The following is a 26,096-nucleotide window of genomic DNA, read 5'->3' as shown; positions in this document are numbered from 1 at the left end:
TCTTTTCTTAAACACTCGACTTATTGACTTCCTGCGACTGTATTATTTCTCTAAAGGCTTATTGGAGATTCTGATGGCTGGTTAATATCGATCAGCTTCCGCTTGAGACTCGGCCCGTCTGCAGCCCTGCCCTCTCTCCTTGGGGGCTTTTCATCCTACATACCAGCCTGGCAGCATGGGACTTGGGGGACTGGTAGAAAAGTGTCCCATAATGACACCAGCTTCGCGTTAAAGTGAGGGGCAGAGCCCAGGCCGAGAGCGTCGAGTTTTGTATCAGACACCAGCTCTGCCACTTGTAAATGACTTGTCTCTATTTTTCTGTCTGTAAAATGGGGATAATAAAGGTGTCAGCCTTGTAACTCTGTTGAGAGAATTAAATAAGATAATAAGACAGCTCAAGTGAAATGTTTAGTACCATGTCTGGCACATACTAACTGCTCATTGAACATTAACTATGTAGATTCATCTTATGGCATAAACAGATCTTGGATTAGGGAACTGCTTATCAGTGGGCTTTTATTTACCTGTTTGTCTGTGTACCTGTTTCTGATAGTACAGTGGACCAGGAAAATGTCCGGAAGTGAAGGATTCTCTTTCTGCTCAAGTTCTAAACCCTAGCTAGCAATAGGATTCAAGACCGGGGTTATAAGGAATGGGAAACTTTTCTTTTGAATCTCATTTTATAACACAAATTTCCCTTTCCCTAAGAGAGGGCCACTGTGGACCTTAGCAGAGAGAGACACTGCGTCACTGTGGAGGCAGCATCAGAATTTTTATTCCGTCCTATCATCAGACAATGAGCAGTTGCAGCAGAATCATTTCACTGGGAGAATACAGGTTATGCACCAATAGATCTGCCCGGAAAGACTGGCTCCCAGTATGACGTAGTGGAAAAAGCTCTGCTGTTAGAGTCATAAGACACAAACTCTGGTCCTTGTGCTGCCTCTTGTGTGTTGCGTCACTTTGAAAAAGTCACTTCATCTTTTCTAGCCTCAGTTTTTTCATCTGTAACACGGGAACAATAATACCCTTTCTGCGACATAGTATTGTTGAGTGACAGTACGTGGAAATGCTTTATACATTTTAAAAAAGTTAAACAAATGGAATCTACTACCGTTAGTATAAAGCCATCACTTTCTGTTAAAGATTTCTGCTGCCTTCTGGGTTTTATAAATGACTTGCAGCAAAGGCTAGGTGTATTTGGAGCTAGTCCCTGAGTGGGAGTGTAGACTCAGCCTTAGAGACCTAGATCATAATAAGAAGGCATGCTTTATCCAAGGGGAATGGTTTGCAAACTTCAGCATGCATCAGAATCACCTGGAAGGCCGGGCCCCAGCCCCAGAGCTTCTGATTCTGTAGGTCTGGGGGTGGGGTCTGAGAATTTGCATTTCTAATACTTCCCAGGTGATGCTGACACTGCTGCTCTGGGGCCCACACTCGGAGAACCCCTGCACTAGGGCAAGCAGGGAGAGAGCCTTCCTTCTGCAACTGAAGCAGGCGGTCTGAAGATCCATGTGGGTAAGGAGGTTTGGAGGAAAAAATGGAAAAGACAGCCAGAAAAATAGGGATAATGTGCAGATCGGGCAGAACAAAGGGAAAAGTCTCACTCCGTAACAAATGCAAGTAGGGGGAAGTTGCTAGGTGATGGATGAGGGAGAGAGGTGAGTCTCTACTGCAGGAAAAGCCAGGTGAGAGGCAAGAGCAGCACGGAGTTGGAAATATGCATGTTTGGGGGGGCAGAGGAGGCGGAAATTTCTCATTAAGAAGTGGGGAGTGGTGCGGTTGGCTCTGGTGGGGGGCGGGAGAGGAGATGGGCTGGGGGGAAATGCCTCTGTAGGACAAGGGGGACAGCTGAGATGTGGCAGAGAGGACTGATTTCAGGGCTGTGCGGTGTGGCTTGGTAGTGCAGCACAATAGAGATTGGGAGAAAGGGGGTGGAATTTAGATGTGTGACCTGCCCCGTAGCTCTCTTGCTCTCTGCATTTATCACATCACATCACACCCAGCACGACAGCCCCCCTCCTCCTGGCTCATTAGGAGATTTGATTCGGTGTGGCTCCTGCTGTCAGCAGCTGTCTGGGGCAGGATCTTTCTGCTCCCTGCTCCCCGTGCAGCAGCCAACCTCCAGCCCGCAGCAGGGCTCATTAGGAGAGGACCCCCGGACACCTGACTTGCGGCTCACTGGTGGCTGGAAAGAGTTAATACCTATTCTTCGCTGCCCCCTGCACAGCCTCTGGGTGCAGAGGGAGGCCGCTGGAGGCTTGAGGACTTCTCCCTGCGCTGCAGCCAGAGGAGCTTCAGGTTATTGAGGCTGAGCTCTGCTCAGGGGCATCTCCTGCATCCTGCCAGTGAGGACGGGTGTGCAGCCTGTGCCCGGGAGCTGAGCCGCCGCCCGCCGGGTGTAGGCTGCTTCAGTATTTACTGGATGTGACAGGCAGAGAGAGGAGCTTTCAGCGGGGCCGCTTGCTGCCTGGCTCAAGTGGTGGGAGGTGTGTTGTGCATGCCTGTGTGTGTATGTGTGTGCGTGCACGTGTGTGTTCATGCACACATGCCCTTCACCCGCCAAGGATTTGACTGCTAAAAGAAAGATCTACTTTTTCTCCAGAGCTCCTTAACCCGCAGCCTCTCTGACCATCCAGTTGGCAAAGACCCGCAGGCCATGAGGACTGGCCAAAGACAGTGAGTATTGCTTTTGCTTTTCTCTTTCCTCTCCGGGTGTCTGTGTGTACCAACTGCATTATCCATATTTAATTAACCTGCCTCTTCATGCATATTGATTGCTTTCTCCCTGCTGAGGCTCTTAGTTTCTCTCCTCCTCTTGATAAATCTTTGCTCTTTGCTTTTAACCTTTGTTTTTTCCTTGAGCATCCTCTCTTTCCATCATGTCCCATTCTGTCTGCCCTAGAGTCACCTGTGACTTGATGCCACCTACGAGGGCACATGCACTGTAGGTGCAATCGCACCCTTGAACTTCCTGGGCTCTGGGTAACCCCTAACTCTGTCCTCCATAAGTCTAAGGCCAAATGGGCTAAGAGATGCGGGAATGGACCAGGCGGCTGGGTCAGAGTGTCCTGCTGATCCTTATTTACTGGAGTCTGAGGCTGAGCTAATCAGAGGAGCGTTGGAGGGTCTGAGGGGCAATTTGGGCAGTGCTAGTGTTGGAAGAGAGTGAGTCAGGCATCCGAACAGCATGGGCAAGCCAGTATTGGCTGGCAGTGGGGTGGGAAAAGCCACAAGGCAGGGACGAAAGGCTGAGTGGCCCCCTGCCCAAATGACCTTGCCTGTGGTCTACATGGGCAGTGGGTCTCTGGTTCTGCTCAGCTCCAGTGTAATAGAGGCCCCTGGGGCCATATCCCCCAGCAAGAGAAAATGAGGCTTAGGTGCCCCAAACATGATTTCTGGGGACCCTTACAGCCACAGAGGCTTTTGATTTCCTGACTTCTGGGCAAGCAGGTGTGAGCCCGATTAGGTCAAAGATGAAGGAAATGTCCCTGCTGCCAGGGAACCCATCCACGGGGATGAGCCTTTACACAAAGTCTAACTAATCTTTTTTTTTTTTGTTTTAACAAAGCATTCTTTTTATTTTATTAATTATGGTATTATTAGAGAAGCTATTTAAAGAAGTATCTGTGAAATGTTCAGGGTAATATAAAAATAATTTAAATGGTGTAGCTCACATAGGAGCCTTATCTATCTAAATTAGGTTTCTTTTCAAATGGATTCTATGTTTGGTGTCAGAGTTCCCTGGGGGAACCTCTATGGGTAGGCTGCTCTCTCTGTGTGTCTCTTCCTATCAGAGTTCTTCTGTGGGAACAAAGGGACTGAAGCCCTGAGAATGGGACCCTCAGGAGAGGAAGACCATAAGTCGCTCAGCCCTCAGCCCCAATGTCCCCTTTCCCCCCACCCTCATGTCCTCCCGGCTGCGGGTCAAGAACGGGCCAGTCCCCAGGTGGAGGAAAGTCATGCAGCCTCTTTATGGGCATGAGAGGGTGACTTGCATATTCATGTCCCCAGCCTGCGTCTGTGAGCTCTGCACAGGAGCAAGCCATGGTGACAGTGCCTGACAAGCCTCCCCTGGAGTTCCTCCCACCTCCCTCCCACTCCCACCTTCCCGAGCCTCCACGCACTCCCACCGGGACAGGCACCTGGGAGGGAGGCGAGACTCTGAGCTGCATCCGATCAAATCATTCTGGAGCCAGTGCTGAGCCCTCCGCTTCTGCCCCTTGCTGGCTGGTCACTTGGGCCCCACTCTACTAAGAGAAAGGGAACAGTCATTTTTGGCTTGCCAGGCCCATGCCTCCCCTGGGGCACACGTCCCACTTTATTGTTGGTGGCCAGTGGTTGGGGAAGTAAAAACTCCTGACCAACAGTCAGCCATGTAAAGCCACCCAACGATTTGCCCTTGTCTATCCTAGGTCCGTCGCCCTTGCTAAGGACAAGCGGACGTTTGTGGGGACTGGGGTGCGTGTGGGGAGGTGTTGCACCGGCAGAGAGCCATCTGAGAGGATGTGTAGTGCAGGCAGATGACAGGGTGGCCCCTCTTACCGCAGATTCTCTGATTTTAGGTGAGAGGACGTGAAAGGGTAAATCCCTGAGCCCCGCAGTCTTATTTCCTGCCCTGACGTCCCTGCAAACCAGCCCAAGGGTTAACCGTAAGCGGATGCCTGTATGGCTGCCTTACTGATGCCACGCAGGTAACGGATTGATGACCTGTTTCCTTGTCCCTGCCCCTTCCCTCCTGTCTCCACCTTCCTGCCTTTCCTGCTGTTTGAGCCTGGCCCAAGCCTTCTAAGCCCAGGGGTGGTCCACCTGGGTCTGTCCGCCAGGCCTCCTGCGTGGATTGCGCTGTTCCTGCCCGTGTGCTTCTTGCAAAGTTGTGGCCTTGCAAGCAGGACTTGCCTTAGCTCTGAGCCCCTGCATTGAATGGTGGGACATCTTGGCGGTGACGTATGGGGTGGGATGAGGTGTGTGCATGAGCTTGTATGGAACCATTTAGGAACCTCTGTGAGTTACTGGGATAAGGGTTGTGGAGAGAAGACAGAGGAGGGGGAGCCTGGTTTGTTTTGCTGCTGCTGTTGCTGTTTTAAGTAACCTCACCCTTTGACTCTTGCTTCTGCTGTCATTATTTCAGACCTAACTAAAAAGTTTATAACTCAGGTCTCAGCCAGAAAGATGAAAAATAAAACCCATTTTGTTCCAAAGAATATTTTGTTGAGGATTTTTGCAAACTACTTGGGAGAATCACAGTTGTCTTGGTAACAGATAGCACCCTTTGCAGTGTCCCCTGCTAAACCTTGTTAAATGGCTTGTGTTTTTGGGAGTCCTCGTAATTGTTCGTTGGGGGCAGTGACTTGGCTGTTTTATGACTAACGATCCTGAGGCCCCCAGGAATGAACCGACTTGCTGAAAGTTGGGTTCTGGGCTGTGATGTGGCCTGAGCAGGAACTTTCCTTGAATTCACAGAATGTGATGACTCAAGGACCCTGAATCAGTTGCTCGCATAGCCTGGTGCAGGCACCCTGTGATCTGTGGGAGTGAGTGGACACATAATATGCTCGCTGTCTCGGGAGAGGGAATGGCTGCAGCCAATGTTTGGAAATGCCATGAGATAGCTGGTTTCACAGTGTGGCCTGCCTGAGATTTGGCGTGGGGGCAGGGGATGCACAGGGCCAATTTTTCGCAGGAGAAAGGATATTTCTGGAAACTTGGATGTTCCAGCCCCGAGAGGCTCTTCAGAGATGTGCTTTGGAATATAAATGCTGTCCATCCCTGCCAGATATAACACCATCCCAGTAGACATTTGCTGGATGAGATTCCTGCGAACAAAGACAATTACCAGGGATGAAAATCCATTTGAAGTGAAAGGAAGCGATTGAATCAGATAACCCGTAAGGTCTACGCCCAGCCCTAGGATTTGTAAAAAAGAGCCAGGCTGGAAGGACTTCATTTGTATACATATGGTGAATGATATCTTCCAGGGCTATTTCTTTGGAAAATTGTGCAAATTTTGTACCAAAATGTGTGTGAGGCATTTCCCTTTGGTAATTCACTCTTAGGGCCTGATCTGATTATATTCATACTAAACCCTTCCCACTTACCTTTGCCCTCAACATGGAGGAGTGGCCATGGTTAAAGGTCAGGGGTCAGCAAACTTGTTCTATCAAGGGCCAGAGAGTAAATATTTTCAGCTTTGTGTGCCATATTGTCCGTGTTGCAACTACCCAACTTTGCCCTTGCCGCTGAAAGCAGCTTCAGACAGTATGTAAACAAATAGCGTTGTGTTCCAATGAAATTGTATTTACACAAACAGGCACCCTTGTGGATCCACGGTTTGTCAGCCCCTGGTTAAAGACAAACAGAGGCGAATGTTGGGAGGCAGGAAGAGACATTAGTGTAATTTCTCATTGGTTCCTCCCAAACAGATCTTAATAACTATATAAGTGCCTGACGTCATTAGATGGGTCCTTTGGATAATAAAAAAAAGTGAGAAATTTAAATATATGTGCAAAATATTTAATTATGTTTACTGAGATAAGCCAAAATGTAAATAGGAATGCAAAAGCTTAGTTAAGCAAGTATAAGAAGTGACAAAGGGGACTCTGGTTCTTAAAGCCATTGAGATTGTACCAATTGCTCTTCTCTTCACCTGTAGGCATCAATCCCTGCAGGTTGGTGCCCATTCACGTATATAACCAGATCCGTGGGATGAGGGGGTGAACCAGAGTCTGAGTGGACCTGCCTGGAGGCCCCACACTTTGCCTGTGCTCTGGGGCCCTCTGCCACGCACCCTGCCCTGTGCAAGTGTCCCTCTGCTCTCCGTGTGGGTGCTACTTCTGGGGCTTTGCAGTCAGGAGCTGCTGCTGCTGTTACTTTGCCCTCCTTGTGGGAAAGCAAAACGTAGATTGTTATTTTGTCATCATTGTAGTTCCTTTCCCTACAGAGAATCCTAATTTAGAAATTTTTCCTAGCTAATGACCTTCATTGACTTACCACCAACTTGCTGTGTCAGCTTTAAAAAGTGTTAAGCCTCTAGGGGTCCGGTAGGGTAGCTAGGACTGTTCCCAGAGCAGTGATTCTCCAGGTGTTCTCTTTGCATTCATGAAGGCTTCAGGGGCCACCTGGGGCAGGGCGGGGGCCCGGCTGGCTCTTGCAGCAGCAGCTCTGGGGGCTCCGTGTAGAGCCGACAGCTCTGATCATGACAGGGTCCCCGTCCTTCTGCCCCTGTGCTTGTTGCAGGAACAAAGGGATGAGGACTCGACTGGGATGCCTGTCGCACAAGTCAGATTCGTGTAGTGATTTCACAGCTATTCTTCCTGACAAACCCAACCGTGCTCTCAAGTGAGTAGTCCGGCCACGTGGCACTGCCGGGGTGCCCCCCTGGCTGTCTAACCCATACTGCTCTAGTGAGTTGCTGGCCAGATGAGCCACAGGACAAAAAATTCGTGCCTCCTGGCAACTCCTTTTGTATCCCTGGATGTGAGTGAAAGGAATGTTTATTTTCCTTTTCAAAATGTATAGCTTAGTGATCTCAGAACAGGAACCCTCCCTTTCCTCCCGAGAAAGCCATATCACGCATCACTCCTAAAGCTGTGGGTGGTGAAGGATACTTCTTGGTTCTACTTAGTTGTCAATCTGAGCTCCCAATTTGGAAATAAACACTCAAACTTACTCCAAAAATATGCTTAGATTCAGATACTCTGGATTCGGCACCTACTCTGTGCTGGAGCTGTGTTAAATGTCCCAGACATTACCTCATTCAACCCTCACAGGGCTCTGGAGTCGGTATCACTGTCCCCACTGTCCCCATTTCAGAGGTGCAGAAATCAAGGTGACAGTAAGGGCCGGAGTCAGGAGCTGAGCCTAACTTTCCTGACTCTAAGACCAGTTTCTTTCCTTTGTTACCGTGACATGTTAAATCAGGCACTTACTTAGCTTTGTTCTTTAGACTGAAAGCCAATATACTAAACTCACTGCATTCCAACCCTGGGTGCTTTCATCAGTTACTCAAGAATGCACAAATATATGAGACAGCATTGCAGCAATCCAGGTGTGGTCTTCATTTGCCCCCTACTGTTCTAGTGTGTTCTCCCCACTGGGTCTCGGTGGTCATTGAGGGCAAGGAGGTCATTTCAGAAATACTGAAGAGAGATGTTTTCTTCTTTTCTAGGAGACTATCCACAGAAGAAGCTACGAGGTGGGCAGATTCCTTTGATGTGCTTCTCTCCCACAAGTGTAAGTCGAATTCAGGTCACATCATGTCATGGGAAATCACCCATTTAGTATAATAAAAGATGTACTAAATGCCTACGGTGATTCAGGTACTGTGCTAGGAATCCCAGACCTCTGTGCGGCCTGCCCTCACAGAGCCTCCTGCTTAGAGGAGCACATAGGTAAGAAAATGGATAATTTCCGTGCAGTGGGATAGGGGGCTTCTTTTCCAGGTTCCAGTTATGATCCCAAGCAGACTTCATGTTCTCAGCAATTTTAGCAAGAAAGAGTTTAGCTTAGGGGCTTGGAATGATGGGCTTAATTGGGAATGAGATGTAGCTTCCAGCCGAGAGCTTGTTTATGAACTTGAATGACCTCCCCCAAGTCACTGGAGAGTCTTGAGCTATATTCTCTGCATTTTATTCTTCACTTGAGTTGACAGAGTTTTGAGTTTTCTTGTTGCTTTTTATTTTGAGGGTTTACTACCCTAGCTGCTTTGTACCCTTCACCTTCCTCCTGGGTGTGACTTTTACTAGAACACAAGCCCTGCTGTCCCTTGTCTTCCATTTTTCCCTTATCTGTGATGTCTTTTGTTTCCCACAAGGGTGGAAATAGTTGCGCGTGGTGGATGGTGGCGGGAGGAGGGCAATCTGACGTCAGCCAAATTTTCAGCTCTTGTTTTTTCCTGCTCATGAGCAAGTCCAAATTCTCTGGGCTTTAAGATCTCAGAAGCATTAACTGCATGGGCGTGGCAGAGCAGGGGCGAGGGACAGGGATGTTCTGAAGAGGCAGGAAGGTTTCAGACAGACATTTGGTGTGCCTCTTAAATATATCACGTCAATTTTAGAAGCCCTGATTGATCTGGAGCAGAAGGGCTGCTTTGAGTTTGAAGTATTGTTTCCACTTCATTGGGGAACACGGTTTGGTACGATTGAGTTAAAGGCATTGGGTGGGAGTCAGGTTTGTGTTCTCAGTTTTGACCCAGCTTTGGTCTTCAGGAGATGTTGTTAGATATGATTTTGCTTTCAACTTGAGCGGTTCTCTCCCGCGATGCCCCTCATTTTAAAAACAAATGCATTTGAATAGGTTTTTTAAATGTAATGCAAAATTTAAAAATAAGCACATATTGTAGCAAGTAATTTTGTGAGACAAATAGTCGTTTTAGCATTCTATGGATTGCACTTAGAAGGAAAATAAAGCAGCACAGATGCAGCCTATGTAACATATGGCCATACCCCAAACAGCAAGCTTATGTGATGAAGTTGCCAAGGTAATGGCATATGTATGACAATATTTAGGATTCCACAGTAATGCCTTTTTTTTTTCCCCTTCTGAGGCTATTCTGACTTTTTTTCTGGAGTCATATTAGGCTAAACAAGTGTCATGGCCAATTTATGCCGTCTTTTCTGGCTGGATTTGATTCAAGGTCATCTTGAAGTTTGGTTTCTATTTCAGCCTCACAACTGACTCACTTAGTTCAAGTCCCCGAGGCTGCTTCCTCATTCCGAAATGGGGATGGAAATACTAGCTTGCTACCTGTCACCTGCATACGAGCAACTTCATAAAAGGACACCTCTAGGTGATTTTGAGTTTTCTACTCCAAGGTGTTTTGTAAGAATAGGGTAGGTTTTTTTTTTAAATGTTACTTTTATTTATCAAATGCAAAATAAATGTGCCTGGAGAATAAGGTTGCAAATTTTGCGACCAATTATTAATAGTAAGCCATTATGGACAGAGTTTATGGTGGTGAAATTAGTGGTTGGAAGCTTAGGGTATATTTGGATTGATGCAATGGCAAGACCTGAGAGTTAAAATGTTGAACTTTATTTGTTTGATTTGATGACTTGCAGTTCTGAAGACACTTGGATCTGCTTCTGTCAGGGATGCTTTTGGTTTCCAGGCCTGCAATGACACTTTTCTGAGATGAGGATTCTGATAAGGGGTTACAAGCTGACACCAGATTGCTTCTTTGTAAAACCACTGCAGAAATAGGCCTTGTGAATGTTGAAGTTCGATGATCCTTCTTGGAGTCTGATGTTCTGTTTTTATTTCCGTTCAGCATGGAAATAAAAAGTCAGTGGAGTGAATGTCTTTGAGAAGAAAGAGGTCTTTATTCAGGGGTCACTGGTAGAATTTCAGGCTTTTAGAACTTGAACATTTACTCCCCTGTGATGGCTACAGAGTAGTCAGAGCCAGGTTACCCTGAATGGTGTTGACAACTTTCTAAAACTCTAATTAATTTGGGTTGGTATGATGACTCAATTAGGGCTGATTAAGCTTTTCCAAGGGATTGCACTGGTCCCTTAGGAGGGACAGCTCTTATCAGAGGTGTATAGAGCTTTCACTTAAGACAGTGAAATGTCCTAAGAAGTAAAGAGTGGAAAATCCCTGAATACCTGGGCTCCACAAAAAATGTGCATTAGTCTAGAACCCACTCCCTGGTGATGCTTCACAGCTAGGCAGCTGTCCTTCCTCAGTTTTCTATTTCACGAAATCCAGGTAACTATTTTTTCCCTCATTCTCAATCTATAGAGCATCTTTACTGTCTCTATTCTGTTGGGTGTTTTGGACACTCGTTTATTTTAAAAAAGATGTACTGAGAGTTTATTATGTATGAAATCTATGGTAAGCAGCTGTGGGGGGTGGTACACAAAGATGAGCAAGGCATAGTCCATCCCCGGTGGAGACTGCAGCCTTCTGAGAGGACAGGCATGAATACAAACAACACAAGAAGCAATACGATGTGCTGACTACACACTAGGTGGTCTTAACATTTCAAATAGAATTCTGACATCAGTGCCCTTCTTACATTGCATCTTGTCAATATTAGAAGACCCAGCTGCTCTGGGAGCAGAAGAGCTGCTTTTGGTTTAGAGCATGGTTTCCACTTAATCAGGGAACATGCTTTTGGACAATTAAGTGAAGAGCATTGGCTGGTAGTCCAATCTGTGTTCTCCATTTTGACTCAGCTCTGCTATGGGATAGGTGGGTAGCCTGTATGGAATTCCTCAGGCTCATTTGAAAATCCGTTTCCTAGTCTATACAAAGAAGGATCTGGAGTAGAATGTATGGGAGGCTGGATCCAGTTCTACCCCCTTGTTCTAGGATGCTGTCTGTAGCAAATGCCGAGGCTGGGCAGTAACCAATCACCTATGGCAGGTGCTTTGACTCAGCGCTGCCTGCAGGGTTATGTAAAACTGTTCCCAAGCTGAAATGGCTCTAGCAGCCAGAAGAGAGGCTAAGGTACCTTTGTGATAAGGCCTCTCCCCTCCTTGGCAGGGTCCCTTCTCAGCAGACCACCTCACGGGCTCAAATCTCAGGCAAAAAGAAAGTAACTTTGCTATTTTTAAAAAAAATCTGGAAGGCAAATATTTGGAGCAGTTTTACTTCCAATCATATTTACTTCCAATCTCAGTACAAAGCGAAAGGAATACCCACTGAGGTATGGGCAGTAATCACTTGCTAAGTGTTCTTTTTTTTTGAAAAAAAAAACAAAAAAACAAAAAAACAAATGAACAATGAAATTGAAATTGCTGATGGCTTCATTAAATAGGGAAGGATTTCTAATGTGTGTTAATTTGGCACCTTTTTCCTTCCTGTTCATCCAGTAACAATTAGAGCTGGTGTCTGTGATTTGTACATGTAGTCTGCCCCCAAGGATGTGTGTGTGTGTGTGTGTGTGTGTGTGTGTGTGTGTACGGAGCAAAGGTTCCTAGTTTGTGGAAGTCTTTTCTGACAGGTTGCTGGAGAGCAGGCACAAAACTGTGTGTCGTCTTTTTTATTCCTCATGAGGCTCAGGCATGTGCTCGTTATTTGTCCAGGTTTTAGTGGGACGTTGAGTCCTAAACTCTCAGTCAATTCTCTCTTCCTCCCTTTCTCTCTCTCCTTTTCCTCCCTTCCTTCCTTCCTCCCTTCTTCTGTCTGTCCTTCCTTCCTTCCTTTTTTTTTTTTAGGACATAAAAGTTAGATTCATTTCAGTTTTAACGTAAAAATGAACGCAGGGTTCCTCCCCCTCTCCTCTCGCTTTTACAAACCTGACCCCACACCTGGATGACCGAGCACTTGACTCTGAGCATCTGTTTGGAACTTGGCCTTGTTTCATTGTTTGCACGGAGCATGGAGGGTCTGTGCCAACCTGTCCCCGCCAGACCTGGGAAATTCTAGGTTGGTGGAATAGTACAATTGAAAACTCTTTTGCATTTGCAGAGTTATTATCTATCTCCAAGAAAAGGAAACCAGTCAAGAATCTTTTGGTTTTTAAAAATTAGCCCCTTTGAGATAACGGTTGACATATACAGAAATATAATGACTTGAGCTGGATACACAGCAACCCAGCAGAAAACCCAAAACAAACAATGGATAAACAAACATTAAAATTATCACCTTATGGAATTTCTTAGATTGTTCATCAAATGGCCTGTAGCTCTAGAACAGTTTAACAGTCAGGCTTCCACTTACTGCACAGCCCTCCCTGCGTCCCTCTTCAAGCCAAAAGGTTCTAGAACAGTGTTGCCCAAAGTGCGATCCAAGGAAGGCAGAACCAGCATCTGCTGGGAGCTCCTGAGAAATGAAAACTTGGGGGTCTTGTCTCAGACCTATTGAATCAGAATCCCTGGGGCCAGGGGGGCCAGGGGGGGCCAAGGGGGCCAGGGGGGCCAGGGGGGCCAAGGGGGTCAGGGGGTGCCAAGGGGGCCAGGGGGGGCAGGGGATCTGTTTTCCACAAGCTTTCCAGGAATGTTTATGCGCAGGGAAGCTGGAGAGCACTGTTGTCAGACATAAGTAAGTAAAACCATGACTCTGTAGCATCTTGGTGGGGCAGGTGGCCTGCGCTTTCCAAGAAACCACTAAAGACTGTCTCCTGGATTGCACTTTCCAAAGTTCTCAGGCAGCGCGTTCCTTTAACGGTTCATGGAGATCACAGATTCCACATATGGAGGGTGGAGGGTTCCACGGTAAATAAACAAGTATGGCCGGTGTGCTTTCTGGTTAAACTGAGGATAAGAGTTAGGAACAGATATGTGAGGTAGAGATGGGTGAAAAGGAAACCTCGTTGCTTTTTTGCCATCATTTCCACATTGTTGTAATTTTTATTTGGACCCAGGAATGTGGGTGCATTTGGCCTTTCTAGAAGGAACGCCTGGAATATCTTAGTCCACTGCTAAAAGCTTGTTGAAAAAGGTCTAAATGAAAGCAATTGGACAAACTTCCAACCCATTCTTTCACTTACCAGGTGCGTGACCTGAGGCAGATTACTTAACCTCTATAAACTTCTCTTTCCTCATCTGTAAAAGGCAGCTGATAAGACTTACCTTATATAGTTGTGAGAATTCAGTGTGGTTATGGTTCTGAAATCCTAAACATGACAACTTGTACATACAGGGCCACGATAAAGGATAGCTGTCTTTAACTATTCTTGCTATATAGGCCAGGTGCAGTGGCTCATGCCTGTAATCCTAGAACTCCGGTAGGCCGAGGCAGGAGCATTGCTTGAGGTCAGGAGTTTGAGATCAGCCTGAACAAAAATGAGGCCCCATCTCTACCAAAAATAGAAAAAATGAGCCGGGCATGGTGGTGCATGCCTTCAGTCCCAGCTACTTGGGAGGCTGAGGCAGAAGGATCACTTGAGCCCAGGAGTTTGAGGTTGCAGTGAGCTATAATTGGGCCACTGCACTCTAACCAGGGTGACAGAGTAAGACTCTGTCTCAAAAAAAAAAAAAAAAAAAATTCTTGTTATAATACAACATTAAATTCATTAAGAAAACATGCATTTTGTGCCTCTTATATTCCAGAGATAGTATCAGCACCTCGATCCCACAGACAGCTTGAGTTTGCGGATTGGGGGCAGTGTGAGAATCACCAGTGGGGCTTATTCACTTTCCTTAACACCTCACCCCCTTTGCCTCATGGGCTTTTGGCATCCCTTTCTCATGCCTCCTACTTTCCCCTGATGTATGGAGGAGATCCTGCCAGGGATGTAGTTTCTAAAAAGCCCAGTAGGTGAATTTGAAACGTTCTTTCTCTGTGAGTCCCTGCAGCGTTCCTGTATCAAACTGACCAGACCAATATTCCTGGATACTGCATTTTTGTAAGCCTTTAGGCTGGTGTACCTGAGATTTTACAACACTTCTCCTGCACTATAGTGGTCATTTGCAAATGCTGAACTTTTGCCCCATTAGGGGCAAACTTCCTTTGTCTCCCCCTTAATAGAGAAATACTTGCCAATTTCTTATCATAGTTGCAGATATAGGCTCTTCCTTTTTTTTTTTTTTTTCTAATTACTGGGCTCAGCTTCTGCTTGATAAAATAGGAAAGAACATTGAAATAGGAGTTGTAAAACCAGGCTCTTCTTACTCTTCCGCTTCCATGTGCTGGGAATAAGAAACCGTGTGACCTCAGAGCCTCACTGTTGCTTTGTGTCCAATGCAGGGTTTGATCTTAGGATCTCTCGTGTCCTTTCTAGCTCAAAGACTCTAACAACCTTCAAGTCCTACTACAATTACAATATATTATCTGGCTATATATATATTAACAAAGTAGAGATCATTGAAGAAAATTACGTTAATCACCAGACTGAAGTATAATTAGCAAACCAATTGCTTGCCAATAAAATGTCATAACTGGAAATACTGTGTCCTCTGAGTAATCTCCCTACCTAAATCTTGTTTGGCCCCAGTGATTTGTTTAAAAACATTTACTCTGTCAATAACACAACAGAAAGGCTCTGATCCTGATGCTATTCTCATCACAAATTTCAAAGCAGTGACTTTGTTCTGAATCAAAGAGATTTTGACTTCACCATTAGTATTTGTACCCTGGATTTTATAAATATATTTTCCTATCCTTTATCTGGCCTTGGAACTCATTCATCAGTTTATTTTCGCCAATTGATCAGGGACAAAAGAGGACTCTGGTCTTTGGAACAACACTTTGGTAAACAGCTTAAAATTTTTTTTTTCTTTTGTAATCTTATATTTTTCCAAGCCTGAGAACTGAGCTGGGCACAAGCCCACCCCCGATGCCAGCTAAATCAGGGCTCTGGCCCTTGAACTGTTACCTAAGCCCCACTTCCTGCTGTACTAGCTGCACTGCTCATTCGTAGTGACCCAGTTTCTTTTCTTATGTAAGCACCCTGCATCAAAGAACTAGGGGGAGAAAGCCAGCCGCAGGCAGCATGTGTGGCCTGCCGGGTGTGTTCTTGGAGATTCTGTGGATGCTCAGGAAGATGCCAAAATTCTGCTCACTGTTCCAGGAATTCTGGACACAAGCCTTATCCTTCCTGCTACTAGGTGGGCACCGATCTCAAAACATTTGTAATGTTCTTGGCACTTTGACTCTGCAAGGGTCATACAAAGAAAACCAAAATGAAATGCCAAAAAGGCAAATCCCTCTGTTTCCCTCTCATTTTCCTGAACTAGTCACCACCCCACTGCCTTTAAGTTACCAGGATTGTTTTTAGCATTAGGTATGTCATGTTCTGTATGATGACTCCTTAAGCCACGGGAGTACAGGAGTAATAACTAGTCACTAACATGGTTTGAGCACTCACTGTCTACAGGTCAGGTTCTGCATGTTGTTTACATGCGTGAACCACATCCCCGTGGAGCAGGGGCCGTCAGGGTCTGTATTTTACAGATAAGAGAACTGAGGCACAAAGAGGTTGAGCCTCTTGCCCAAGGTCACACTTCGCTAGTGTGCAGCAGAGCCAGGACACAATCCCAGGCAGAATAGCTTTGGCGTCAGAGTGAAGTCAGAGTTTCCAGCAGCCTGGAATCTGTGGGGGAGGTAGAGAGGGCTCTGCAGCTCCCCGGGTCTAGGGGAGGGAGCAGAGTGAGGGGTGCACGGGGCCCTGGCAGAGGAAGCACAGCTAATGCCAAGCATGTCGCCCTGAGAGATGCCAGTAGATGCTGATGAGCCTTTCAGAGATAAACCAGCATCCTGCATTTTGAACCAACTGCTGTTCATAGACAAGCAGAGGGGAAGGAGAGGGGACTGAGGGAGGGGAAAGGGGAAGATGGAGGGAGGGAGAGAAAAAGGACAGAACAGAAGAAGAGGGAGAGGGTCAGGGAGAGATGCTGAGGGGTCAGGGAGAGGTGCAGAGGACTAGTTTGCAGGGAGGAGGTGGGAGGTGGAGGGAAGGGGAGAAACAACGTGGAGCTGGCTCTAGTCCCATGCAGTTTGTTTGCTGGGTCACATGAGCCGGAAAGGTGGGCCAGGTGGGGAGGGGCGGGTGGTCCATCCACAGAAGCCTGCCGCTGCCATCTGCTCGGGCAAGAGGAGGGGCTCCGCAGCCGTCCCGCCCTCCACCCCCTTCTCACTTCTATTGTGCAGGGGGAGGGTTCTCTTTGCACAGTGACCCCTCCGTGGCCTGCCTGGCTCAGCGCTGGCCCTGGGAATATGAAAAGGGTTGGGGGAGACAGGGGGGCTGGGGGAGGTGGGCGGAGAAAGTGGGTGAGCAGAGGAGGAGGGCCTCCGGCAGGTGCAGTCTGTTCAAGCCTTTGTGATCTTTGTCTACCGGGGTGTCTTTGCTGCAGTCTGTTCTCTGCTGCGTCTCCGGTCCAGACCCTCCCAGGAGGGACCCGTGGGAGTAAGGCCATTCTCTCCTCCTTCCCCATCTCTCAGGCTGTCCCCTTGGAAAGCTCTGGCAACTTCCAAGTGCCATGTTTTGTTTTGGTCCCCCTCCCACTGCCTCTGAGCCCGCCCTGGAAAGGCAGGCACCACATTCTGGGCTGCCTGCAAGAACACGGCGTCTTCCTGTGGTCACTCTGCCATGCTTTGTCACAGTGGCCCTGGGCCACGGTTGGGGAAAGCTGCCTTTCTGTTCCGTGTGGCACCGCGGCACGTTGGGAAGAGCGCTGCGGCCCTTTCTGAATGAGAGAACGGAGGTAGGGTGGGCTGCCAGCGCTGCGGGAGGCGAGAGTTCAGGCAGATTCCTGATTATTGGTGGCACCTAATGGCTTTAATTCTCACCACAGAGAAGGCGATGGCAGGTGTTCTCCTGCCGGAGAAGCTCCAGGTCTGTGAGCTAAATGGTGCGTTTCCTGCACCGTGGCATCCTCGCAGGGCGTGTGCCTGATTTGGGGTGATTGTCTGTCCCTCCTCTGGAGGAGGTGATAATCTGGGAGGCGAGGCAACTGTCACCAGAGGGGAGACAGACACAGTGGGCTCTGAAGTCAAGCAGATGAGCGTGCGAATCCTCTTCCCACCTTTTCCCGGGCAGGTGACCACAGACAACTGAACTCTCCACACCTCCCGCTCCCTATCTGCAAAACCACTCTTCTCTGCAAGCTAACACCTATCGCTTGCTTATTATGAGCTGCTAGGCGCTTACACGTGGCTTCCTTATTCAATCCTCATGACAGGCCAAAGCAGCAAGTCCTGGGCTTATTCATTTTTCCCACCTTACACATGAGAAGACTTGGGCTTCGAGATGTTAAGGCTTTTCCGAGGTCACACAGGATTCAAACCCAGGCTGTCTGGCCTCAGAGTTGATGCAAAGATTAAGAGTTAATGTATGTAAACTGGACAGCACAGAACTCGGCCTGGAGTGAGTCCTCCCTGCGTGACAGTGATGAGGTCGGTGAGGAGGAGGAGGATGGGCTGAGGGCTGTGTCTGGTGGGGGCTCGTCTAAGTTGCCACGGGGCACAGAGCACAGCACTAAGGCCACCCAGGAAGTGCATCAGATGCAGCCCCTCTCCTTACAGACACTGGGACTCAGTGGAGTTGAGTGTGTTGTCCAAGGTCACATGGTTAATTATGGGCCTGACTCTGATCAGAATTGGTGCTCCCAGCTGGGACCTGTGGCACTTCCTCCTCAGCGGGCAGCCCGGCCAGTCGAGCTGGCTACGAGTTCAGCACACGTCTTACTCCAACTCCTAGTGCCCACTAAGTCAGCTCAGCTGTGTGCAGTGCAACTCAGTCGAACTCTCCTGCCCATGCCCACCCTTGTTTCTGTGTTACTGTTTGATGCTCAGATACCTGTCTGCCTTCCTTGGTCACTTACCCCATTTTCTCTCCACTCCTCCTATTGCTGTTATTCCTGGAAATGTCACCATCCATGGTGTCCCTTGGGGTCCCCTTGTTCTAAAATGGGGGTCCTCTCCCTCCACTCTAGTGGTCACTGGCACAGGCTTCCCGTGGGCCACCGTCCTGCTGAGCTGGAGACTGGATCACATGACAGTGCTGGCCTGGTAGTTTGGCGTCCTTGCCACTTGCTAACTGTGTGACCGGGCAGGTTATTTAACATCTCTAAGCTTTGTTTTCCTCTCCTACAAGACGGTGAACACATCAGGCCGGATGCTATAGACTTGCTGTGAGGAGAAAGGGCCCTAAGGTTCGTAAAGCCTTGGTGTGGTGCCTGGCCCGAAGTAAGCGCTCCTTAAATGCTTGCTGTGGTCATTTTTAAAATTCCTTCTCTGGCTTCAACTTTTTTTTTTTTTTTTTTTTAAATCTCCTGCTCATCCTTTTCCCCTTCCTTTATGTCTCACCTGCCGGTTCCTAAGTCCTTGCTGTTCTCCATGTTCAAGGTTCAGTTGCCAGGCTGGAATTGATGGTGTCCTCTCTCTGCGGCTGGACGCACCCCCAAATGATGAGTTCTTGCTCCCCTCTTGGTGCATCCTAACCCTCTCCAGGAACCGAAGCCTGTGGTTTGCCTGTTTCCCATCACGTTCATGTTTGTTTTTCCAAGATAGACGTTCTAAACCTTTACCATGCATCCCCACTGTAGCACACACTGCACTTGTAATGACTCGATTATTTTAAATTATCGCTAATGTCAGGTACACTAGACTAGCCCGTAAGTTCTGTGAGGTGGTGACTTGGTCTGATTTGTCGTGCCCTGGCCCCAAACCCAGCCCATGGGTACACCCACGTTCACAGCGACCTCACCCCAGATGACTAAAGATCAAGGCAGGCCAATTTGATGCATCCCAGAGACGTCCCTTTCCTGGCCATTTCTATCTTCGTCTACTGCTCTCTTTCATTCTTACTTTTGTCCTTTAAGGAAGACAAAGTCTTGCACTTCATCTTGGTCCTTCTGGTTCTCTAAAATTTGCTTTCACCAAATACTATTCCTTTGCCCCTTTAATCTCTCTCTTCCCCTGCCCTTTCCCCTCTGCCTGGGAATGGATCTGGAAAGATCTTGCTTTGGAGTCATGTAGACCTGGCTGGAAATCTTGGCTCTATTCTTGCCAGCTGTGTACTTGGGCAATTTATTCAACTTCTCTAAGCTTTATTTTCTTCCTACAGAAAATGGGAATGATACTGTCTGTGGATCAGCATTGTTGTGAAAATAAATTGAGCTGGTGTTTTGTAAAATCCTGAGCAAAAAGCACAGCATATAGTAAGCAAGTCAAATTCCCTGCCCCAAAGCCTAAATAAATAAGTAAAAATAAAACTCTACCTTCCCTAGGTCCTGCCACCTTCTCCAGCTAATATCAGACAGGAACTACTTCCGTTTCCTGCCTAAAACTAGAAACTTCCCTGCGTTCGCACCCAGCCTTTCTTCTTGTTCCGCATCGTAATTCCATTCCCAGGCCTATTTCTTCTGCCTTCCTGGGGGCAACGTTTTGTTAATTAGACCTTTCTTTCCTTTAAGTTCAACTCCTGCTGCTCAAGTCTCTTCTGATCAGATTAACATTTAAACATAATCAAGGCCTTCTTAAAAAAAAAACAATCTCTTTCTTGACCTCACGTTTCCTTCCAGATCTGCTGTCTGATCTCTTTCCTTCCTTCTCTACCAAATTTCTCACAAGAGCCCTCTGAATGAACCGTTTGCACTTCCTCCCCTCTCGTCCGCCACCGTATCTACCACGGTGTGACGAGGGTCCCCATCACGCCACTAAAGCAGTTCCTGCCCGTGATGCTGAGTCTAGGGTCCTTCTCAGACTGCACCTGGCTTCACCTCTGGGCATCACCAGACTCAGTGGCCACTTCTTCCTTCTTGAAATGTCCTCTTTTGGGCCTTAGGCAGTGCCGTGCAATGCTGTCTCTCTGGCCTTTTGAGGGCCTCCCAATGTATGCCTAATGGCCTAATAATTATTACCTGTGTTATTATTAAACACTAGTCTCACTAAACTATTTTTAATTACTCAAGTAAACTTTTTTGATTCCCACGTATGGTTCCCTCTTCCTGAAATTCTCTTCTGCATTTCCCCTTCCTTGTTTTGCTTAGCTTCCTCTGCCTCAACTTCCCATCTCAGCTTAAAAAGCCTCTTCCTCCAGGAGGTCTTCCCTTCCCTCTTCAGGGTTGGCTTGGGCGCCCCTCTGGATCCTTCTGTAACACCCTATACTTTCCCTACCATATAATTTCTCACACTACACCATGATCATCAGCATGTTTTGTTGGCTCAAACTGCCCTATGACAGCAAGTTTTGTAGAACACAATCATGCCTGTCTTTAGCACCTAGCAAAGCCTGGGTCACATAATGGGTGAATGAATGAATGAAGATGGCATTATTGCTAGGTTGGATTGGGAGATAGTATACTGTATATTAAGCTTCTAATGCTACATATTATTAGTGGGTGAGATCAGGCAAGTCACTTTTCTTAGCAACAGTTTTCTCATCTATAAAATGAGATTAAGTAAAGCCACACTCCTGAGAGCACTCTGCAGGTGTGATCTCTTTGAATCCACACAAAGACCCGACAAAGCTGAGACCTGGACTAGAAGAGATAATGTCTGCACCTTGCCTAGCAAGAGACGCAGAGTTCCGTAGCAAGCTCATCGTCACCAATACCATCGAGGAAGGCAGAAAGGTAATTTTCTTTTCGTACCTATAACCACATGGAACTTGTTCACACACACCTGTTTTTGTTTGGTTAAGAGCTAAACAAAATTCAACACAAACAACAAACTTAAACTTTCCCATTCAAGGAATTTAGTCTTTCCTGGTTTAAAAACAACAGGCTTTTCTGAGTTACTCTTCGAAGTCACTTCCTAGTTAATCTTTTTGATCAATGCACAGTCTTTTAGGGTCCTCCTTGCTCCACTTTCCTTCCCACCCCCCGATGACGGTGGAGAGTCTGTGAAGATGGAGGCAGCGAGAAAGAACCTCTGGGCTGAGTCCTCAGGTTCTGTCTGTGCACTGACAGTGCAACTTGTGGAGTGGTCCCTGCTCAGAGTTCCCCCTGCTGAACCAGCCCCTCCTCGGTTCTCAAGGGCACTGGGTCTCCTACAAGGGCATTGAGGCTTCCACAGGTTCAGCTGTTTTTCCATCCACCCCCTGCCTGTAGCCCTTGCCCCTGGGCCCCTTCTGCAAACAGACATGCCAGCTTTTTCATCCAAGTTCCCTCTGGAGCCTATGAAGACTTCCTGGATTTCCTCCATGGAGAACTTCGAAGGGACAGCATGGTGGGGGGAGGGGAGGGTGGCAAAGAGAACATCCACGAGAGATTTGATGGGCAAGGATTTTATGATTTGTTCTCTGATGTATCCCAAAACCTTGAACAGTACAGACAGTCCCTGACTTACTATGGTTTGACTTAGGATTTTTCGACTTTATAATGATATGAATGTCATACGCATTCAGTAGAAACTGCGCTTCGAATTTTGAATTTGGATCTTTCCCCAGGCTAGCAACATGTGGTATGATACTCTTTCATGATGGTAGGCCAAATAATCTAACATAAAGCCTATTTTATAATAAAGTGTTGAATATCTTATGCAATTTACTGAATGTTGTACCAACAGTATTCTGAGGCTGTTTAAAGTAGGCTAGGCTGAGCTATGATGTTCAGAAGGTTAGGTGTATTAAATGCATTTTTGACTTAATGATATTTCCAACTTAGGATGGGTTTATCAGGACATAACTCCATTGTAAGTTGAGGAGCATCTGTAGTTTTTACATTAGTAGTTGTTTAAAAAACATCATTGAATTGAATGAATGATTCTCAGGCCATTTCTGCCCAAACATTGCCATGTCATAGTTTTATGCTCATTCTGATTCTCAATTTATTTCGGGTTTCTGCTCCCTTCTCCCAGAGTTTTGAATCCAATATAGGAATGGGGGTGAGCGGTACCCGGAGAAGACCTCTCATTTGAGGCTAAACTATGATCCTCTCCTCTTCCCCGACCCCTAGCACAGGAATGATTTTATTTCCATCTTGCCTGGTGGGAAGTAACCACGTATTATGTTCTGCTTTCTCCATACTCCATGGCTTAGAATCAAGGTGACCATGTGTGCTGGATTTTGACTGTCGTGGTCCTGGTTCAAGCCTGTTGTCCCTGCATAGTGAACAGCAGTGCCCCCTTCCCGCTCAAAAATGTCCTGGCTTGGTTGGATGGTAAATTCTGTGGCCATCCTCCTCTTTAAAAACATTTCAAGCCCAGGCTTCCAAAAGTAAATCTTTTTGTGATATAAAGCTTAGTTTTGGGAGTCCCATGAAAACTTTTCTCTCTCTCAAGTTCCCGGCTCTTACAATGAAAAGTCTTGGCTTTTATGACTGTTGTACTAGTGTAGACATTAAAATGTCTGTTTTGAAAGGCAAAGATACACAATGAGTTTTTTACTAGGAGAAATAAAAACATTTCAGAAAAGTAAAAATAAGCATTTAAATACATCAATGGCAGGGCAGCAGCAATGCCTGGAAGGACTGACTGGGCAGTGGACTGCTCTGTGTATTGCCCAGGTCAACTCCTCATCTGGGATTAAGCATTGTTAACAATTTGTCTTTCTAGTAAATTTTAGAAAAGAAATAAGGCATTATTGCCAGAGTCCTTTATAACCAGTGGAACACTTCTTTATGCTAGGTTGTATGTGTCCTGACAGTTTATAGAAAGCTATAACTGTTATTCAATCAGAGGAGAGTATTTTAAAGTTAAAATAATTTATTAAAAATATTTTAAAATAAAAACATTAACTGGATGTACAGGCTAACAATAAATGTGATTTCCTTTTCCAACTCGGTGTGGTAACCTTGCTCGTCTTGTACTGACTGGAGGCTTTGCTTGGCAATATGGATGACATTGATTAATAAAAATGAAAGAGTGTTTTAATTTGTTAAATCGCTTGGTAGAAAAACTACAATCCATCTTAATTAAAACATATAACTTGATAGGCAAGATCTTGTAAAATAAAGAATGCATGGAATAAAACATTAAAATACAGTACCTTGAAGGTTTTTTAGAGACTGGGAACCCTATTCGTATAATAAAATGACTGTACTGACTGAATTTTGGTAGGGTGTTTACTTTCAGGGAGTAGAGGATTTGCCCTGAGACATTCACACCCCTCTGTAGTTCATCTTGTAACAGACTGTGTGTTTTCTCAGGGTGGGTGATTTGGATTAGGGTAGGGAATAAATTGCTTGCATTACCTTGGCCTAATTAGCAACACAGACTCATGAGTGAACCCAGGGGACAGCCAACTCTGCCCTAAACAATACTGTGGCTTCTTAAACATTGCTTTCTCATGTCACTATAATCCTTGAACAAGAAACATGGTTTCCTCTGAGGGTACCTGTGTGTCTAAGAGAATAGAGCCTTCAAAAGGGTGAGGAGGAACAGTGGGCTTGGACAGTTAGGGCGTCCCACATTGTTACGACATCTCTTTCTTTCTCCTACTGTTCTTGAACTTAAGCTACTTCCTGTCTCTCTTCTTTCCACCTCCTTCCACGTGCACAGATGGGGTGGCTGCATTCCGCGCCTTCCTGAAGACGGAGTTCAGCGAGGAGAACCTGGAGTTCTGGTTGGCCTGTGAGGAGTTCAAGAAGACCAGGTCAACTGCTAAACTGGTCTCCAAGGCCCATAGGATCTTTGAGGAGTTTGTGGACGTGCAGGCTCCACGAGAGGTGTGTTTGCAGTGGCGACCACCCTGGCAGACTCCTGTCCATGGCTCTGGGCTCACATTTCTCTCCTTAAAGGGGGTTTGAGACAGGCTTGATGAGGACCTTCTTATACTGAACTGAGCCTCACTACTCCAGTGGCTTCTGATGAAAAGGATCATTTTTAAGGACAAGAAGCCCAAAGCTTCTATCAAATGAGCTCTACGAGGAGTGTTTTAGCTGTGAGTTGAACATGTGCTAGTAGGAACTAGGTTGCTAGGGTTTTGCAAGAATAAATGCCACTGAGTCCACGTACGTTTTTCTAGTACAAGACAGCATAGCTTAGTGGAATGCAGATCTGCTTTGGAATCTTCTTCCAATTTCAGCAGTACCACTTACTAACTGTGTGATCTTGGTCAAGTTACTTAACCTCTCTGAGTCTCATTTTCCTCACTGTAAAAGGGTATACTATCACTTACCTTTCAAAGTATTAGGGATAAAGCACCCATTCAATAAATGGCACTGCTCATTAATGAGTAATTACAGTTATTGGTATTATTTTATTATAATTGTTTATAATAGGATGAATTTGTATTGTATTGCTCTTCTGAGTTATAATACAGAATTTTACTTGGGAGGGTTTGACTGAAGAAAAATATCAGCTGTCTACAGGTTTAGGTGCATTGCATTGCTAGAGCTCTTCAATTATGCTTTAACTTGGATGCATGAGGTATTTACCAGTTGAGTAGAATGCTATAGACCCTTTGTAATGCTGATTGGAACAGAGACATACATTCTAACCAGGGTCTCTCTCTACAGGGCATTTGTTTCCTAGGCAGGTAAGAAAGAACAAAAGGGGAAAGCTTACTTTAGCAGTAACACTTGGCTTGAACCTAACCCTTTGCCTGACACTGTGAAGGTCCCTGGATTAGGATTCAAGTAATTTGGGATTTTGCCTTGGCTCTCTTACTAACATCCCATACACTTTAGATAAGCTTCTTAGTCTCTCTTTTTTCCAGTGTTCTTATCCATAAATTGGGACTGAGAATATCTGGTCTTCAGATCCAACAGGGTTCTTGCTGTGATGAAAAGAGATGACCTCCATGAAAGCTGTTGGAAAAGCATAAATCATCTTAAAGATATAAGATGCTGTCATTATTATTTATTACATAGCTAGGGTCTGCTGCCAGGTGCCTTGGCCCTTGAGGGCCTGTGACCTTGCTCTCTGTTTGTGTCTCCAGGTAAACATCGACTTTCAGACCCGAGAAGCCACGAGGAAGAACATGCAGGAGCCATCCCTGACTTGCTTTGACCAAGCCCAGGGAAAAGTACACAGCCTCATGGAGAAAGACTCTTACCCCAGGTTCCTGAGGTCCAAAATGTACTTAGATTTGCTGTCCCAAAGCCAGAGGAGGCTCAGTTAGACCTCAGATGGGGACTCTTGGAAATCACTGGCTTTCCCCTCCCCTTGCTGCCAAGACCATACTCTAATGTGAAATGTCATAGGTGTTCAAAAGCAGTGGCGTTTGGGGCAGGAGGCTGGGGGTGAGGAGAAAAGGAAGGGACATGCCAAAGTATGACCCAGCTGCTGGAGCTCGGACTCTATTCCATGTACCCATGTCTGTGTGTTGGTTAGTGGTAGCACCTTGCTGCTGTTACCCTTCCCTGGGTCAGCAACTTGCCCTTCATAATGCCTTGAGTCATCTCCACTGACAAGGCAGATCCGCTGTGCTAGGCTCACCTGTAAATAATGCAAATGCCATTTGCACACCCTCCACACCCTCCTCAGTTAGGGTTCCTAACTCTCCACTTGTTTTATATACCTGGGAGGAACAGCTGGAAGACTGGCTCACATTTGTGATTTACTGTCACAATATAATGGCCATTCACACGTGCTGGGACCTCACAGCTTAGGACAAAGCTCTCTGTCGAATTCCAGGTTTCTAGCACTATCATTGACAGGTGACCTCTGGGAGAGGGGGTGAACTCCATGGAGTTGGCTATTTCTCCCATTTCCACTGGACCAGTGTGAAAAGCTGTGATCATTGCCCATCTTGGCCTAGGAAATTCACAAGACTCCCTTACCCTTACATTTCCAGAAAGGGTCTTGGGAGATGTCCTTCATGA

General features: G+C 46.5%; 1 protein-coding gene across 2 annotated transcripts; it reads left to right on the top strand.

Annotated features, from left to right (window-relative positions):
- Positions 1 to 1,454: 1,454 nt before the first annotated feature.
- On the top strand, positions 1,455 to 25,445 carry RGS8 (regulator of G protein signaling 8). 2 transcript variants are annotated; one of them, XM_045536161.1, is made up of 6 exons: positions 1,455 to 1,518; positions 2,606 to 2,679; positions 7,237 to 7,338; positions 8,168 to 8,232; positions 23,830 to 23,996; positions 25,211 to 25,445. In XM_045536161.1, exons 1-6 carry the CDS (start codon positions 1,513 to 1,515, stop codon positions 25,391 to 25,393), a joined length of 597 nt encoding a protein of 198 aa, XP_045392117.1. In that variant the 5' UTR covers positions 1,455 to 1,512; the 3' UTR covers positions 25,394 to 25,445. The 2 variants fall into 2 exon arrangements, with proteins under 2 accessions (XP_045392117.1, XP_045392118.1); XM_045536162.1 differs by lacking the exons at positions 1,455 to 1,518; positions 2,606 to 2,679 and adding an exon at positions 4,669 to 4,694 and having other exon boundaries at positions 25,211 to 25,393.
- The last annotated feature ends 651 nt before the right edge of the window (positions 25,446 to 26,096 follow it).

Source organism: Lemur catta, chromosome 23, assembly GCF_020740605.2.
Source record: "Lemur catta isolate mLemCat1 chromosome 23, mLemCat1.pri, whole genome shotgun sequence".
NCBI classification, from domain to species: domain Eukaryota; kingdom Metazoa; phylum Chordata; class Mammalia; order Primates; family Lemuridae; genus Lemur; species Lemur catta.
Note: the sequence above shows the minus strand (reverse complement) of the source record. Positions and strands in the feature narration are given on the sequence as shown.